Source organism: Diceros bicornis, chromosome 39 (genome assembly GCF_020826845.1).
Source record: "Diceros bicornis minor isolate mBicDic1 chromosome 39, mDicBic1.mat.cur, whole genome shotgun sequence".
Lineage (NCBI taxonomy): Eukaryota > Metazoa > Chordata > Mammalia > Perissodactyla > Rhinocerotidae > Diceros > Diceros bicornis.
In genome coordinates, this window is record NC_080778.1 from 24,601,846 (window position 1) to 24,619,999 (window position 18,154).

The following is an 18,154-nucleotide window of genomic DNA, read 5'->3' on the forward strand; positions in this document are numbered from 1 at the left end:
TTTTTTCCCCAAAGCCCCAGTAGATAGTTGTATGTCGTAGTTGCACATCCCTCTTGTTGCTGTACGTGGGACGCGGCCCCAGCATGGCCAGAGAAGCCGAGCGTCCGTGCGCACCCAGGATCCAAACCCGAGCCGCCAGTAGCGGAGCGCGCACCCTTAACCGCCAAGCCACGGGGCTGGCCCCCTGTAGCTCTCTTTTAAGAGTGAGAAAACTTCACCCAGAAGCCCCCAGAAATTCTTTATGCATCTCAGGGGCCCATGAGATGTCTCATGTTTATTCCTGAAATAATCTCTATGGCAAGGGAAACGCTCAATTTTGCTTAACTCTGGGTTCCTGAACCAGGCACTGCAAACGCAGAATGAGAGGGTTTTCTGTCAGGGTTTTAGCCATCTCAGCAACACTGTGGCCTGAGAGCAGGCTAAACCTGTACAAATGGGAAACTCAGCCCATTCTGGTCCCTTCTTCCAAATCTCTACTGTCCTCCAAGCTGCCTGGTTTGTTCACTCTCCACAGTCTTCAGGTAGTAGTTTTCTGTAATGTTATGGTTTTAATCGTGTCCCCCCCAAAATTATACGTTGAAGTCCTAACCTCCAGTACCTCCGAATGTGACCTTATTTGGAAATAAGGTCTTTGCAGATGTAATTAGTTAAGATGAGGTCATACTGGAGTAGGGTGGACCAATCCAACGTTACTGGTGTCCTTATAAAAAGGGGAAATTTGGACACAGACACACACAGGGAGAACGCCACATGAAGATGAAGGCAGAGATTGGGGTGATGCTTCTACAAGCCGAGGAAGGCCAAAGACTGTCAGTAAACCACCAGAAACCAGGGGAGAGGCCTGGAACTGATTCTCCCTCACAACCCTCAGAAGGAACCAACTCTGCCGATACCTTGATCTTAGACTTCTAGCCTCCAGAACTTTCTGTTGTTTAAGCCACCCAGTCTGTGGTACCTTTTTACGGCTGCTCCAGCAAACTAATTCCTGTCGTGTACCCAGAGTTTATGTAGGATGTTTCATTAGCAGCGTACTCCACCAAACCAGGAGTGAAACTGTCACTCTGGCCTGAGAATAAGTTCATGTTTTCTCTAAGCCTCTAGTTTTCTTATCTGTAAAATAGAGATAATAGTATCTACCTCATAGCATTGTTGGGAAGACTAAATAAGCTGACATACGTAAAGTACTTAAAGAACAGTACATGAAATGTGTGCTCTCAATAGTTATTGGTATTTTTGTCCTTCACTCATGGAACTACATTCCAGGCCCTGTTATAGGCACACTAGGTACATCACCAAACAAAACAGATATAAAATTTTGACTTCATGAAGTTTATATTATAGTGAAAACTGCAGACAATAAAACAAATAAGCTAATTAAGAATATATTGGCCACTAATAAGTTCCGTGAAGAGAAATGAAGCAGAGAATGAGGTTAGGGAGGGCTGGGGTTGGGTACGGCAATTCTTAATAGGGTGGTCCAGAAAGGCATCGTTGAAGGAGGTGTGAGTCATGTGCTTACCTGGAAAAGGAGCATCCCAGGCAGAGGGAACAGCAAGTGCCAAGTGCCCTGAAGGAGGAGCCTGCCTGGAAGACTCAAAGAGGAGGGAGGGCAGCACAGCTGGAGCAGAGGTGGCAGGCTGCAGGAGACCAGGTCAGAGACCTAACAGGGGACCAGTTTGTGCAGGTCCTTGAAGGGCTGTGGCTCTTACCCTGAGGGACATGGCAAGTCATTGGAAGCTCTGAGCACAGGAGTGACATGATGTGAAACGCAGTTTTATAGGATCACCCTGGCCGCTGTGTGACAGTAGATTTAACAGTGGTAGGGGCTGGGGGAGAGGGAAGGAGAGAATCAGGGAGACCAGTTAGGAGGCTGTTTCTGAAATCCAGTCTAAAGATCACGTCGGCTCTGACCAGTGTTGTTCAGTGGAGGAGGTAAAACCCAGTTAGTCTATAGACATTTTCAGGAGAACTGAATCTATCACAGGAGAGGTGACAGATTTTCCTGATGGATTGAATGTGATGTTTGAAAGAAAGAGAGGTTAAGAATGACTCTGAGGTTTAGAACCTGAGCAGCCGGAAGTACGTTTCCATTAACCAAATTGGGAAAGGCTTTTGGAGTAACGGTTTAGGGAAGGAAAGAAAGAAGTTGTTGCCCTTCTTCCTCGTCCCTTTATTATTATTGCCACTATTATTGTCATAATAAGAGGTAGCTTCATCAATCCTTTCCTCTTTATTCTTACTCCCGTCTTCTATCAGATTTTCTTTTTTTCCCAGCAGGTAATCAGCCACTGCACATCCCACCCCCCTACTTGGTCAGCACGTTACATCTAGCTGGTCCTTTTTCCTACTGAAGTCTAGGCCCAACGAGAAGTAAGGGGATACTTACCATGAGCATCTGTCCTGGGAACATAACCTTAACTTTACCTTCTGTTTCTACAGGCACACCTTCCTTCTCAAGTCTCCCAACAGTATGTCTATAAAAGGAAGCACTGTTTTTTCCTCTTCTGGGAATATCGCTATTCTTTGCTTTTTCTCATTTCAGCTGTGTTTCTTCCACTTGCTCCAAATTTCCATCAATCCTCCCACCAATTCTTCCCACTAACAGTACTGTCTTCTCTCATGCCCGTGGATTTTTCTAGGACTCCTCAACAATGTAACGAATCTCCTGTCCTGTCTTCCTAGCTTATCCCTTTCCTCTGGTCCTCAATTAACACTCTTTGCCACGGGAAGAGTCATCCGATGTCTCTGGGTCTTAGTTTGCTCCTCTGTAAAATAAGGCGTTAAACTAGATTATCTCTAAAGATACTTTCAGTTTTAACTTGCGATCAAACTGAGTTTCTGTTTAGCTATTCAGTCTTCTTTCACGTGTGGCAAGTTCTCATTCCGTATCTAACTCGTCTTCAAATCTTCCCTTTCATTACTTCCTTACAGTTTCCAAAGTCCTAACCACATTTTTTCACCAGGATTTCTTTGGCCAAGCCAAGTGGTTTTCACCCACACCTTAATGTTGGTGAGAAGAGCATGTCTGTGTTGTTCTTTTTTAAGATGTTTTTCCTAACGTTGGCACACAAAATAATTAAGGGACAATATTTCAAGTCTAAAAGAAAGCAACCTTGTTTGGACATTTCTTTACCATGTGTGAGATCTTATGATATTCTTCGAGAAATCTATGGCTGGGAAATTTTTTTTTTTTTTTTTTTTCCCCAAAGCCCCAGTAGATAGTTGTATGTCATAGCTGCACATCCTTCCAGCCACTGTATGTGGGACGCGGCCTCAGCATGGCCGGAGAAGCGGTGCGTCGGTGAGCGCCCGGGATCCGAACCCGGGCCACCAGCAGCGGAGCGCGCACACCCAATCGCTAAGCCACGGGGCCGGCCCGGGAAATTTTATTAATGCCAGTGACAAGGAGCTAACGACACAATATCTGCTCTGATTTTTTCTGACATACACTTGAGGTTGTCATCCTCATTTCTTTGTGGTGCCCTCATTTTTGTCCTGTAACTGCCACTTTTGATCAGCTAATGAGAAAGTAAGAGTGACAAGAAAAAAAAAAACTTAGCTCAATTGACTGCCTCTTTTACAAATGAAGAAACACAGTTTGTTCTTCTGGATTTGAGATTAAATTAATAACATTTTAAGAAATCCTGCACACCGAGGTTATTTTTAAAGCTTTTATTTAGCAAAAGTTCCAGGTGATTTTGAAATACATTGGACATCCCATTCATTGAGGGCAAGAGAGGTTATTCCAGAACATTCTTTAATGGCCCTAAACTGATTTTGCCCATCAGAGCAAAAAGGGACAAATCCACCTACAATGGTCTTTCTGTAGTGGAAATTACATAGCTGGACTTTTTAGACATTAAGGAAATTCACACACTCACACAGACAAAAATGTACGTAATTAGAAATATTCTGTTTTTAAAATTAAATTTTACACAACACATTATGACTATAAATGGGTTACTTTAATACAACAGTGATTTTTAGTGAGGGAGCAGGACCTCATATTATTCAATCCTGGCTTATGAATTTAATTTTGTAAAATTATAGGAGAAACGTGTCCTGTCCAGCCTTCTCAATGCTGTCTCCCCTGAGTCCCACAGTTATAGTCTTATAACATCTCTCCCTCCTCTGAACTCCACTGGAACTTACCCTGCATCCTTTTTATCCCTCCTACTTCCTAAATCAGAGTCTCTCATATCTATTGAAAAATATTTATGGAAGGAAAGAAGCAGCAGAAAAAGATACAAGCATTGTAGTTTAATAGAAAAAGTATGGGCTTTGAGTCAGACAGACCTTGCTTTGTATCTCATTTCATCTATTTATTCACCATGAGATCCTGGACAGTTGACTTAACTTCTCTGAGCCTTAGTTTCTTCATCTATACCTGGAGATCGTGAACCCTTCCCCGTAGGGTACGGTGAGGATTAAATTGGATCAGATTGTAAGCACTCAGCACGTAAGAGGCATACGATACAAGTCGCTTCCCCTTCTCTCATTCTAGTATCATCCACAGTTCAAGCCTGCACTATAGTGGACTGAACACAGGGCTGTGTCTGGGCTATAAGCTTTTGGAAGGCACAGTCTCATTCATCTTGGTATTTCCTGTAGAATCTAGGGTAGTGAATTACATATTCTGGAGGCACAGTGACTGTGTATTGTGTTAAGTTGAGGGCTGAACCAGGATGGCTCCTAAGCCGTGGGACAATGATCTATGGTTTGGGCTCTTTGAGCTCTTTTGATAACACAGCTCCTCCCATGAGCTACGATTCAAGCCACTTTGGCCTCGATACAGCCCACCATGTTTTACATTAGGCTGTACAAAATATAATACTTTCCTAAATTCTTTAGCAACTGATCAGAACACTGTTCATTTCTCACTGTGGAAACTGCTGCAGAAATATCGACTTGACTCTGAGAGAGAGGAACTGAATTTACTATAATAAGCTGGAAAAACAACAAGGTGTGTTGAAAAAGCACTGAGTCAAATAAACATGGGTTACAAATTCCAGCTCGTCTCTGACTAACCATGAGACCTTGGGCAAGCTCTCTCTGCTCATTGAGCATCAATTAAAACAGAGACAATAACTCTACTTTGCTTGTCACACAGCGTTGTTGGGTAGATAAGGAAGGTGATGCCTTGGGACACACTTGAACAACTGTGGAGAAGGATGCAAAAAGCCACTGCTTTTTGGTCATGTTGAGCTCTTATTTAGTCATAATCCAGGCTTCCGCTCTTCTCCCCTTCTTTGGCAACTGACCAGCTCTCATTTTATAATTTCATTTCAGTCCATTAGAAAAGCTGTGTGTGTGTGTGTGTGTGTGTGTGTGTATGTGCACACACACAAGTGATGAAGTCTACATAACTCCCCATCTTTTCTTCCGCATGCCACGCTACAGTGCAACAAGAAAGCGCGGCCGTGAATTCATAACACCGCTAACGCAGCATCTGTAAAGCAGAGGGCTGGTCTGCCTGCAGGCAGCAGGAACCCCACACGTCACCTTTCCGTCTGATGCTAGACCAACACTGCACAGCCAGCCGCTTGTGGCCTTTTCTCCTGTGTCAGTCACAGCTTCCTATGTAAAAGATTTCAAAGAAGATACAGCCCAATCAAAGGGGAACAGCAAGTCAGCCGCAGACTAAATGTGGCAGGTTGGGGGAGAAGTCGGCAGTCTTTTCAGTTCCAGGAGATGCTGTGTTTCTAGGCCACTTGGCTAACATCACCCTAGGCTTTTTAAGGAAATGGCGAGGGAGGGGAGACAGATCGGCCAGCTACACACTGCAGAGGGAAGAACGCACCTTCCCAAATTTTTGAAAAAAATCTTCTTCTGCCCGGGCCAAGGCGTCTTCATCGATGTACACCACGGGCCTTTTGGCCATGAGGAAATACTGCACCTTCCTCAGGCTCCAGCCCAGCACGTACTGGAGCCAGCCGCAGACGGCCGCCGTGGACCGGCCCACGCCCGCGTTGCAGTGCACGTACACGGTGTGGCCGTTCTCGAGCAGCGCGTGGAGGAGGCACACCGCCTGGGGCAGCATCTGTACTCGGCCTGGGATGGAGACAGCACAGCACACACATGAATAAAGAAACCCCCATACAAACTCCTCCAGCACCCCATAAAATCACATGTCACCCCTGCAGAGGCGGGCACATTAGAGCTTGCGTCATGTCGTTGGAAAGGAGGAAAAGGTGAGACACTATAAAAAACCTGCTAATAATAACATGGAAAGTGCCCTCCAGAGGCAGTGGCTCAGCTCTGAACTTTTCACCTGATTTTGCTGCTCGTATGAGGGACTTCTGCATCAGTGCAAACTTCCCTTCAAAGAAAAGTTCACTACAGCCTATCATCAGAAGAATGCATTTTTACATCTGTCAGAATGGTTTGTACACACTGGACAGAGGTTTAGAGGATTTCAAAGAGAACATGACAGGTCCTGTCACCTGAATTTCCTTTAATCCAGAAAAATCTTTCAGGTAAAGTAAAATACAGAATTAGTCCATATTGGTGAAAGGAGTCAATCTTACTCACCCAGCAGATGCTCATGGTCATCTGTCCAATGGAAAGGCTAACATTAAATGATACATGTGGATACCCGATCATTCATTTCTTCCCTTATGATACAGTGAGCATTAAAAGTGATTCAGTTTTTTCTTTACTGGCAATTGTGACTGTAGTTATTCCTGCTTTGTGACTACTGCTTTGACTATTAGATGATTCGAATGTCTCCTCCTCCTCCCACTCAGAGGATATGCAATGCTCTGCCGAGGCCTGTTGGACTTAGCCCCTCTCTCCCATCTTACGGGCAGAGATCCCCCTAAAATCATCAAACTCCTGGATGCCTGTAGTTTCTGCTGCCCACGGGTTCTCAGAGCAAAGATATTTAGCGATTTTGGGGGGGAAGTGGAGGATGATCAGTGTAAATTACCTCAAAAGGGGATGAAGGAGGGAAAGTATACAGGGTCCTGGATTAAAACTATGTGCCTCTCACTTGATATGCCTAGCTACTCTCTGTCTTCAACCACACAGGGACACCATGGCCCTGGAAGGACCCTCCAAGGGCCACACAGAAGAGCCCTGTCCAGCCTTCCTGTTGCCATCCCATGGGATGACTGGAGAGGCGGGAGATGCCCCTCCCTCAAATGATTCCACTGCAGATCTTCACTGAGGACTAGAATTCTCCCAGGAGAGCCACTCGGGTAAGTTTAGACTTCCCTCTTTGGTGGTCCTGTTTTAAAAATGCAACACAACCATCGCCATCAGGTCTCAGCACCGCAAAAGCATAGATGTTACCAAAGACCCCCTAATGGCTTGAAGGACTTCTCCATTACCACTCTTTCCAGGGGGGCTACCTTAGCTCCAGGTTCACTCCACTCTGAGACAGGAGCAGAAAATCAACATGGAAGCCAGGATAATATTCTAATTTTGCTGCTGGTGCCCTGTTAATCTGTCTGCCTAAGGAATCTGAAGCTACAGGTCCCACGCAGCAGTTTAGGGACGTTTTTAACTGGCAACCCTTGGGCAGGGCACACCCTGCAGTTCCTTAGGCTCCATCTCTCCCTAGTGCCCATTGCCACGCACTCCTGTGCCCTGCCTGATCTCTGAGGGCATCTTAATTTGAGACGCATCAGCTCCTACATGTTGCTTGATTTCTCAGAGTCCAAACTGAGCCATAGACTTTTAATTGATTTACATCTCCATGCTCGGTTTTGGGGTGCTCTGAAGTTGGAGCTAGGTGGGCCTGCCATACAATCTGTTGCTCATGGCACCCTCCTAGAGCCAGTAAAATATCATGGGAGATGTAGCAAGGTGCAGCAGAGAGACGCCTCACTGCACGCCTCAGGGAGAGTACTGTGCAGCTGATCCACCATTTGAGCTGGAGATCAGAGGAGGCAAAACCTCCAAGCTACGTCTGAGCGGCCCTGCTGGTAAGGCTGAGGCCTACCCAGTGCAGGGCAGTGCGGGATTCTGTTCCTCTGAGGGGGTGTTAGAGGCTTATTACTGGCTGGGAAGGGAACTCCCATGGATGGATCCGGGAAGCTCAGGTTCATCCTGCTCCTGCCACAGCTGGCGTCACTTGACAAGTTCCCTGTTAACAGCTGCCTCTCCAGCGACCACATACCTCGCCAGGAAATAAGCAGAAATATTTTTAACATGGGTTTTCATCAAATGCCCGCAAGACTAGCCCACGGTGGCCTCGTGCAGCTCAGTCAGAGCCCAGCCCCTGGCGCTCAGCTTTTGCACAAATCAGTGCAGCCGGCCCGCCTGAGCCAGGGCTTCCGTGGACCAGCAGGATTCCTTCCCCCACCTGGTCTCTGGCCAGAGGTGCCTGAGGAGGTGTCTGCCTCAAATGGCCCAAGTGATGCAACATCTCCTCCTTTCCTCTTGATCTGCAAAAGACTCTTCAAGAGGCACGCACACAGTTCAGAAGTTGAAAAGGCATATGTGTTAGTTTGAGTTCTATGATCTCAGACCCTTAATCTCGGAAGGTGGATGTCAGCTCTCCGGGGAAGTTATGGAAGGCTCCCAGCTTGAACACAGGTTCACTCACCAGTGATCTTCACCTGGAATCACTCAGCCGCCCCACTTAAGAACTGTCCCACAAATACTGAAATAACATAAAGAGGAAATAAATAATAAAAGGGGGCACCAGAGCAGTAGCCGGGCCAGGATGCCCACTCGTCTCAGCCTGGCCTCAGCTGCAGCGTCGTTCACTTTGACCTCCAGGGACGGCCAATCACCCCGCTCGGAGGGCTGCAAGCACGTGCTGAGCCCTTTCCACCTGCCAAGCGCTGTTCTAGCACTGTGCATGCAACAGCTCGTTTACAACCACACCTTAACAACTACGAGGTGGGACTGTTCTTATCCTCAGTTTATACCTGAGGGAGCTGAGGCTCAGAGGCTGGCCCGGGTTATTCCCCAGTGGCCGCTCAAACCCAGCCAGCCAGATTCCAACGCCTCTGATCCTAACACTGTAGTACTGTCCCTCCCTAGCCCCGGCCTGGTCAGGGGCACTTGCTGGCCCTCATGCTGTCAGTCTGAACTCTCACTCGGTCTCTGCACCCCACTTACTGGTCACGCTGTGGCTCTCACCCTGTCTCAAGTAACATCCTGCCTGGGCTTAGCACCTCTGCCCCGACCCTAGACAGGCTCTCTGTGCCCAATGGGCCCGTGTCCCTCTGCTTGAAAACCCACTCCAGGGAGCCTGAACCAATACGTAAACCACCAAGGAATAAAAAGAGGGTCGCCAGGATCAGGGCTCACACAATAAAGCCAGTGTCGACCAGAGCCCCTTCATTTCTATGTTTCTCATATTTAGGCACCATATAGAATTTAATATGATAAAAAGTTTCCATTCTTAAAAACGATAATACCTCAAGGCAAGACAGAAATCCAGAATTTTGATGTAAAATATTCCAAATTTAAATTTGGCAATGAAGTTGAAAATGTTAAACCCTGTGCAGGTCCAACAAAACACTCCTCCATCTGTGATTCTTCCTTTGGAGTTGAAAATAGGCCTTGGCTCTCAGTAGATGCTCAATACACATTTGTTAAGTGCATGAATAAAAACAAAATAAAACAAAACCCCATAATACCGATTTGGTCTGAGACACTACTAGACCCCTTGAATCCAGTTTCTGGTCCACACTTCCTCCAGGCTAATCCAACTCTGGAATGATTAAAAGCTCCCTGAAAGCATGCAGTGAGCAAGCAAAGGGGGGACGAAGGAGAAACGTCGGGTGGGGCAGCTTGAGACGTTAGGGCCTGAAATGGGCCCTGAAGGTAACACTTTACCTAAGGCTGATGCTGGAAGAAATCATTCCTGGTGCAACTTTCAGCCTTTCCATCACACACACACCCCTTTCCTTCCTTACTCCAGGGGCAGATTTATGGCTGAATATATTATTATTTTATTTGAGCACATCTTCTTCTCCACCTTTGCAATGTAATATAGATAAGGTCCACGTTCTCTATCACATCCTTTGGTAGAAATGTAAGGACTTGGGACTAACAACATAGTCCCAATGTTGTGGTTTTCCGCGCACTTTCATATCAATCGTCTTATTCTATTGTTATAATCCTGTAAGGCAGAAATTATTTTCTCTGTTTTCCAAATGCAGGAACCAGCCTGCCCCACGTCACACAGCTACGTGGTGGCTCCAAGGCTCACGCCCAGGTGTGGTGGCTCCAAGGTCAGAGTCTTTGCGTCACAGCAGAGCTGAAGTGACTCAGAGAAAGAACTGGGACTGTGACAATGCAGGGGTAGCTGAGGACTCGGGCAGCACATTGACTCATCTGCAAGGGCAGACCATTTGTTATCGACAGCACTGCACCCACGAGGTCAAAACACAATCTGAGTCCTTCCTATGTGAAGGAAAACTGAATTTTAATGAGCAGAGTTGGTTTTTTTTCAGGTAAGCACTAGATTTGGGAGCTTTTCGTTTTTCAGGTGAAAGGCACAAGCCAAAATTAAAAAAAGAAAGAAAAAAAGAAACCTAAACAACTCCTCTGCATATGACAAAATGTATAGAATAAACACAATTGATAGCACAATTGATTGTAACTGGTCTGTGACAACCAGTGGTGACAGTCGGGCCTAACAAACCGTCTTCTTTCTCAGACTTTATCTGACAGCATTATGCTGCAGCTCAAAACACTTCCAGATGGATTTTTCTCCAGAGTTCTAAAAATATTCCGCTGAATTAATCTAGATGTTCATTGTGCTCATATTGTGAGCCACATAGATTGATCTCTTGGTCAGAGATTCCCCGGTGGCTCAGGAACGGTGGTTAACCCGTTGATCACTCCCTCAGGTTATGCTGCGCCCAAGAAGCCCTTTATTTACTCCTAGGGTTTGGCCTTTTCCAAGTGAGAGCTTTCTTTTTGCTGTCATTCATTTTGCTGAACTGACTCAGTGTGGAACATGCTCCACCGTTATGACTGGGACCCGGTGACTCTGACCCCAAAGGAGGTTTTAATACAACTACAGCGGGCCTTTGGGGATAGAATTTTCCCTCAGCTGCTGCACACCCCCAAACTATCAAGAAAATTACCTATTAGTCAGCAGGGCATTCAGGTAATCAGTGCATGGGGTGGAATGGGATGCGTGCCATGGTTAGTTCAACTTCTCTGAGCTTTTAACACTCCAGTGGGATCACAATGCTATAAAATCAGAATCAAAGAAGCGAAAATCAGAATGTTCTCTGGAAGCTGCAGGCACACTGTCCTCACAACCTTGTCTGTTTTGAAACCAGGGAAAGAGGCTGGATGGGACAAATAGGACCTACGTTCCAACAATGCTCTTCTGTGCAAATAAAGAGTTTTTTTCTTCCTTGAAAAAAGACAGAGCTCTTAGGGCTAAATCAAGCTTATGTGGATCAGCGTTACCAAGAGGAATAACCAAACTACCCTGGTCTAGGGGAACAAAAATTATACCTCCTCCCCAGGTATAGCTCAGTTCAGGCACAGACCCACAAAGGGTCCAGCCCGGCCAGGAGGACCACTGGAGATTCTTAAAGAGCCAAGGTGACCGAGCTCCAGGCTCCCTGAGATTCTCCAGGTCTTCCGTCCCCACCCAGAGCGTGGACCATCGACTCTGGGGAGACAAGCTGCCTCCCGGCAACTCCTGACTTTGCCGGACTCCAGCTGATCATGAATATGAGGGACTGAAGGTGTGGGGACCTGTAGAATGTGCATGAAGAGTCCATGGGTGCATGCAGAGCTTCGCAGTTGGTGTCTGGAGCAATGTTATGAGTCAGACTGCCTACGTTGAAATCCGGGCTGTGTCTCTTTCTATGATATGACCTTGGCCAGGCTCCTTAACTTTTTGGTACTTCAGTCTCTTCCTCTGCAAAATGGAGATAACTACATCTGCCCGGAGACTTGTTGTGAGAATTAAATGAGTTAATGCATGAAACTGCTTGGAAGAGGGACACATATTGCACTTTGGGAGGAAGAGGGCTGATGATAGAAACGATTCCTCTTTAGGCATCACTGCCTTCCTTCTTTCCCCCAGAATAGTTCACCAAACTCCCTTAGTCTGGGCCATTTCCATATCTCTCTGCTGCCCCCTGCTGACCTCTGGTTGATACTAGTAGTGTAACTCGGTTCTCTTGGCTTCAGATACCTCCATTTTTCTACAAGACCCGTATTCTACAACCAGGCTGAAACACAGATCACTCCTCTAAAATCTCAGGCGTCTGTGCCTTGGCCTATGCTGCTTCTTCCACTGGGAACGCCCTTCCTCCCTCCACATCAACCTGTCATGCCCACCTCACATGCCATGACACTCCCGTAGCCTCCCTGTGCTCCTCCATAGAGAGTTCTCCCCCTCACATAACCCTCCTAGAGCGCATGAGTCATTCCTCTCGTCACAGTCTTCTCTGTGCTGTAATTAGTTTTCAACTCGCCTTACTGCCTCTTACCATTAGATCAAAACTATGCCTTGTTTGTCTCCGTTTCCCCGCAGCGCCCATGTCACACCGTGATTCCCTCTTCACAAAGACATGCTCAGCCAGTACTTACACCATAAACGGAGCCTCGCTGTGGCCATGCTGCCCGGCTGCGTTCTCTCTCTCACTACCTCATTTTATCTGCTGCAGTAACCTCCTAACTGGGGCACCCAGATCCACTCTGGATCCACCTCCAACCCATTCTCTACACTGCAATCAAAGCGTGCTTTCAGAGAGAAAAAATGGTTATTCTAGCATCTGTCAGCCTCCTGCCCTTTCAACTGCTTCTCACCACTTTAGGATAGAGTCTAAAGTCCTCATTGTGGCACAAATCTGGCAAGACCTCTTCCCTTGTTCTCTGACCTGCAGCCACACTGCCTTCTTCCAGTTCCTGCAACACTAGGCTCTCCAGCACAGGGATTCTTCTCCAGCTGCTCCGTCTGCCAGGGAGCCTCCTTCCTACCTCACCCCTCCCCAGTCCACTCTTCAGATCTCAGCTCAAACACTACTTCCCAAGAAAACTTCCCTGATCCCCCTTTGTAGGTCTGATTCGCCTGTGTATGCTCTCAGAGCAATATCTCCGAATCTTTCTAACAAAAAAACTCATCGTAGTTTTACGTTTCCATTTGTAGTCATTAGATTCACGCTTGTCTTCCCTATAGGACCATAAGTTCCACGAGGACAGAGTTGTGCCTGCTTTTCTTCACCGTTGTATTCCCATCAGCAGCCTAATGCCACACGCAGGGTAGATACACAATAAATATATGTTTAATGAGTACACAAATCAAAGGACCCATGCTAAACGGAATCTTAGCCAAGGTGTCAATATATAAGTATGTTAATCCTAAAACCTTATGTTTATTCCATTTCTATCATTCATATTTAGGTCATTCAATATAGATAGAAAGGTAGGTAGATGGATAGATAGATAACGTACATAGATAGATAGATAGGCAGGCAGACAGACAACAGGGCTTCTCTGAGCCACATTCAACAAGCAGCCAGCAAGACTCTCGTGACGCTTACCCTCGGTGCTCATGTCTGGGGTCGGCATCCAGATGTAGGCCAAGCCTTCTTCCTTGTATAATTTAATCATTGTGTCTGGGGTCATGGGTTCTGGGTAGCGGTTACAGCCTGCAGAGTTCTGTACAATATCCCATTCTGTCTGGAAATTCATTACGGCTGTAATCCCCAATTCATGCTTCAGTTTGATGGTTACGTGCTCCACTTGGCGAGGGCAGCTACCCAGCCAGATATTCGGTAGAATTCTAATGAGAACATACAGAGTCAACTATTACTCTTGTTCTTATGATTTGACGTCTGAGGAGCTGCAGAAAAGAGGTAGCATTAAAATGCAATTAACCTTTAAATCTGGCACGGGAAAAAACTATTAAAATATGTGAATCAATATTATTATCGAAAGAAAAAAATATTGGCTTTGTTTTGGGGGAAACAAATAATTCAATTACCTAGAATACCAGGAAATAGGCATTAGCAAACCAAATCTAGCAATATATTAAAATAAGTCCACCAAGTTATACTTATTCCATGAATGTACACGTGGTTCAACATTACGAAACCAATCAACATATTTCAAACACTAACAAATTACAGGCAAAATTCCTATGATTATATCAATAAATTCTGGAAAACATTTGCTAAAATTCAATGATCATTCCTGTTTAAAAATCTAGATAAAAATTTCAAATAGTATGAGACCTTTAAACATGCTGAATACCGGAAACTAACAAACAACAACCTTCTTTTAAATAAAATCAAAGTAAAGATTATTTCCATTAGCACCCAACATTGTTCTATATGTTTCATCTAATACTATTAGATGAAAAGAATACGTATAACTATCAGTAAAAATGAGAAAACAATATCACTATTTTTTTAAGTATGACTCAATATCGAAATTTCCCTAAGGCTGGGCCCCACCCTCAGAGTTTCTGAGTCAGCAGGTGTGGATTGAGTGTCCAAAGATCGGATTTCTAACAAGTTCCCGGGTAACACCGAGGCTGCTAGTTCAGGGGCCAAATACTGAGAACCACATCCCTAAGAGATTCAACTACAAACACTATGCAAAGTATTTAAAGTATTAAGATTAAGATATCTGGATCAGGGAAAATACACAAAAATCAAACAGCTTTTCTCTCTACCGGCCTTCAAACAGCTTTTCTCTCTCTTTTCTGTCTGCCTGTCTGCCTGCCTATCTATCTGTCTATCTACCTACCTACTTTCCTATTTACCTTTTTATCTCTATTGAAGGGGAAATCTCTTTCAAAAGTAATAACAAAATTATAAAACATCTAGAAATACATTTAACCAGAAAGAACTACGAAATTTTATTAGAAGACATTAAAAAAAAACCCAACAGATAGAGAGACATACAATGCTCTTTAATTGGAAGACTTAAAATCATAAACTGTAAACATCATAAAAATGTATATATTTTCCAAATTAATATATAAGTTTAATGCAAATTATTATAACCTATTATATATGGTATATATTGTCTTGTTCACTAATTACTTCACACATGTACATTCTCTCCAGAACTAATGTGTAGATAGTTTATTTCAAACTTCACTTGAATTATGTCACCTAGCCCTTTACTAGGTTCATTAGTGGGTATTCAGACAACAGTCATCAGATAATGATGGCGGGCATCACTGATGCTCATCAGGATTCCCAGTATCCCCTTGCAAGCATGGAGGACCAAATTCCTCTCTGCCTCAAAGTTAGCCATGGCCATATGACTTGCTTTTGTCAATCAAATGGGAGCTGGAGTGGCATGTGTCACTTCCAGAGGGACACATTCAAGACCTTATGCGTGATTCCCTACACGCTCTCTTCCCCTGCTGCAATGATCATGAAAGCATACATGGACGGTGAGCTGCTAGAAGATTGAAGGAACCTGGAATGTGTGGCTATCTCAGCCAGGACAGCCACGCTGGAGAGCTGCTGGCTTGTGTCTTCAACCAATTCTGGCATTATTTGTTATCACACAGCATATCCTGACTTATTCCCACTGATACAATGCTTAAATAATTAATTGCTTGAAGTCTGTAATGTGCAGGAAAGAAATGGAGCAGAGGATCTACACTTTTACTTAGTTACTTTCATATTGAGCTTAGAGCAGTCATTCTCAGCTGGGAACAGATTTGCTTCTGAGGGGATATCTGGCAATGATTATGGAGACATTTTTGATTGTCACACTGGGTGGTGCTATTGGCATCTGGTTGATTGAGACCAGGGATGTTGCTCAGCATCCTACAATGCACAGGACAGCTCCCCACAACAAAGAATTATCAAGTCCAAAATGTCAATCATGCCAAGGTTAAGAGGTCTTGCTTTAGGGGAATGAAAGTGGAGTAGAACTCCTTCTTATTTGTAGGAAGAAAGGAATGTGAGCAGGAGTAAGACCAGCATATCTGACACAGAGTTTGTGGCTCGTTGGTTGTGTGGTTCTGATGATAATATGATATTCCATGTCATATTTTAAAATATGTATGTACATAAAGAGAGACCTAGAGATGAAGCAAAAGCGTAATACCAGACAGTTGAACAGCACTGTAACACTTTCAGTATGGTATAAGGAAAAAGGCATTAAACACAAGCCAGAAAAACTAGGCTCAAGTGCCAATTCTAGCACGATATTTTAAAAAGCACTTGGTAATAATTATCTGACATGACGCCAAGTTATTGATCATCTCTAAGCCTTTGGTGTGCTCATCCTTAAAATGGGTCTAAAAGTAACTAATTCACAGGCATTTTGTACAGAATACATACAATTAAATAAAGTATTTGAATATGACTGACTTTATTTTACTTGTTTTAGTAATTTATTTTGTATTGTAATGACTATTCAGATATATTTTCATTGTTCTGTGTATCCTTCATGTGAATGCTGCAGAGTATAGAATACTTGCCCTATGTTTTTATATGAAATCTACCTTGGTTTTGTGTTTTGTTTTTTTCCTTTTGGCTGTTGTTGTTGTCATTGCTGATGTTGACAGAAGAAGCCAATTGACTAATCCCCAAATGTAGGTATTACTCATCCTCAATGAAAACAGCTCACTGGATCTAGCATCGTCTTTCTAAAGCTTGAATCCTACTTACTCTCCAGGAGAGGATTAACCAATTTTCTATTGCTGCTTGGGTTCTAAGTCTAATGGGTTATCAAGAATTTCCTTGTGAATTATTGAGGATTATTATGGAAAAAATGAAGGCAATAAAATTTAAAATAAAGAGAAAAGTTAGAAATCCAGGAAAGACATAACGGTGTTGTGAAGAGAGACTCCGGAACCAAGGCCTTTTCACCTTATTCCTGATCCCAAAGAATTCTCAGATAGCCCATTGGGCCCAGTGGACTGAGAGAAAGACCATCAGCAGGGACACTTTTAGAGTGCCCAAGAGACGTGCTTGACCAGAACATTATCTGTGTGTCCTGTCTTCACAGGAATGGAAACTTCACAACACCTGATCATCGCCTGTTCCCTCTGGCTGTTGAGTGAGAGCAGGAACCTACGTCTATCTGAATATTCCATCCCTCCTTCCATTATCCCTTAAAGATTCCTCCTCCGGTAACCTGATGGATGCCTAGTGAACGTCGTGTTGGGCTCTCATACCTATACTTCGGGGTTTAACTCAGCAAACTAAAAGTATCTTAAGCTAAAAAACGAGGGAAGTGGACACCTGTTATATAACCAAGAAATATAACCTTTTGGACAACAAGAGACTTTTATTGGCAAAATCTTGAAGTGGACTGGTAAAATATTAAAACACATATTCATGACAGGCAAGCTAAATTCCAAATGTTACGCAGAGTTCTCTTGAATATTGTACTCTTTGAGTGGGTAGCACTTAGTATTTGGCTAGTAAATAAATGCCAAAATAAAGTGGTTGGCACACAAGACTGGCATAAAGACAAAGAATAGTTCACAGAGATATACAAAGGGTAAATCAGGACCTCTGAGCCTACAAAATAAGAAATCAGAATCCCAAACCAGAGTCAGTATATAGAATCACACTGTGTTGCCAAGAAAGGTGTTAGTCCATCATCTCCTTCAGCGCTGCCCTTCAAATGTGTTTAAACTAACTGGGAGCTTCAGGAAACTCAAAACAAGCCAAAGATAAAGTCCAAAGTTGGCACCTAAACATACATATTTCCAAAACAAGTTTCTAATGGGAATAAGCCCTTGAAACACACACCCATACATTCTCACACACATATAAACATCAGTTTCTGAATCAGTAATTTCCAACTTTTTGATAATATAATTAATTCTTCTAGAAATGCTAGAAGTTCGAGTCCATATTTAAGAAATGAGTAAAAAATAATTCCTGATTTCTTAAGCAAGATGTTCTGAACCTAGGAGACAGATAAATAAAGATAAATTCTGAAAATAAGCACTGTATTGGAGAGAGAATTAAAGTTTTAAAGTAAATTGTACTGAACCATTACATGGGATGTGGACACCAACACTGAGCTTGTCGGAAACACACAAATCAATGGATTCTGCTTAATCAGACAGCTAAAGTGCCCTTTATAGGCATCCTATTTCAGTTTGCTGTCTCTAATGGTGGGTAATATATCTCTAGTTCCGTGATACACTGAAAGTAACAAGATGCATCGTGTACTCTCTATACAGTAATTAAACTTCTACTTATCCATTCAAAACAAAAATGATTGGACA

At 44.0% G+C, this 18,154-nt stretch overlaps 1 protein-coding gene across 1 annotated transcript in view; it reads right to left on the reverse strand.

Moving 5' to 3' along the window:
- Nucleotides 1-3,667: 3,667 nt before the first annotated feature.
- The window catches only part of EPM2A (EPM2A glucan phosphatase, laforin), an 83,687-nt gene continuing 69,200 nt past the window's right edge, over nucleotides 3,668-18,154 (reverse strand). Inside the window, exons 3-4 of the mRNA XM_058534227.1 lie at nucleotides 13,479-13,720; nucleotides 3,668-6,051 (exon numbers count right to left, since the gene is read on the reverse strand). Coding sequence (XP_058390210.1) covers nucleotides 5,774-6,051; nucleotides 13,479-13,720 — 520 coding nt within the window. The 3' untranslated portion in view covers nucleotides 3,668-5,773. The remainder of the gene's footprint in view (nucleotides 6,052-13,478; nucleotides 13,721-18,154) is intronic.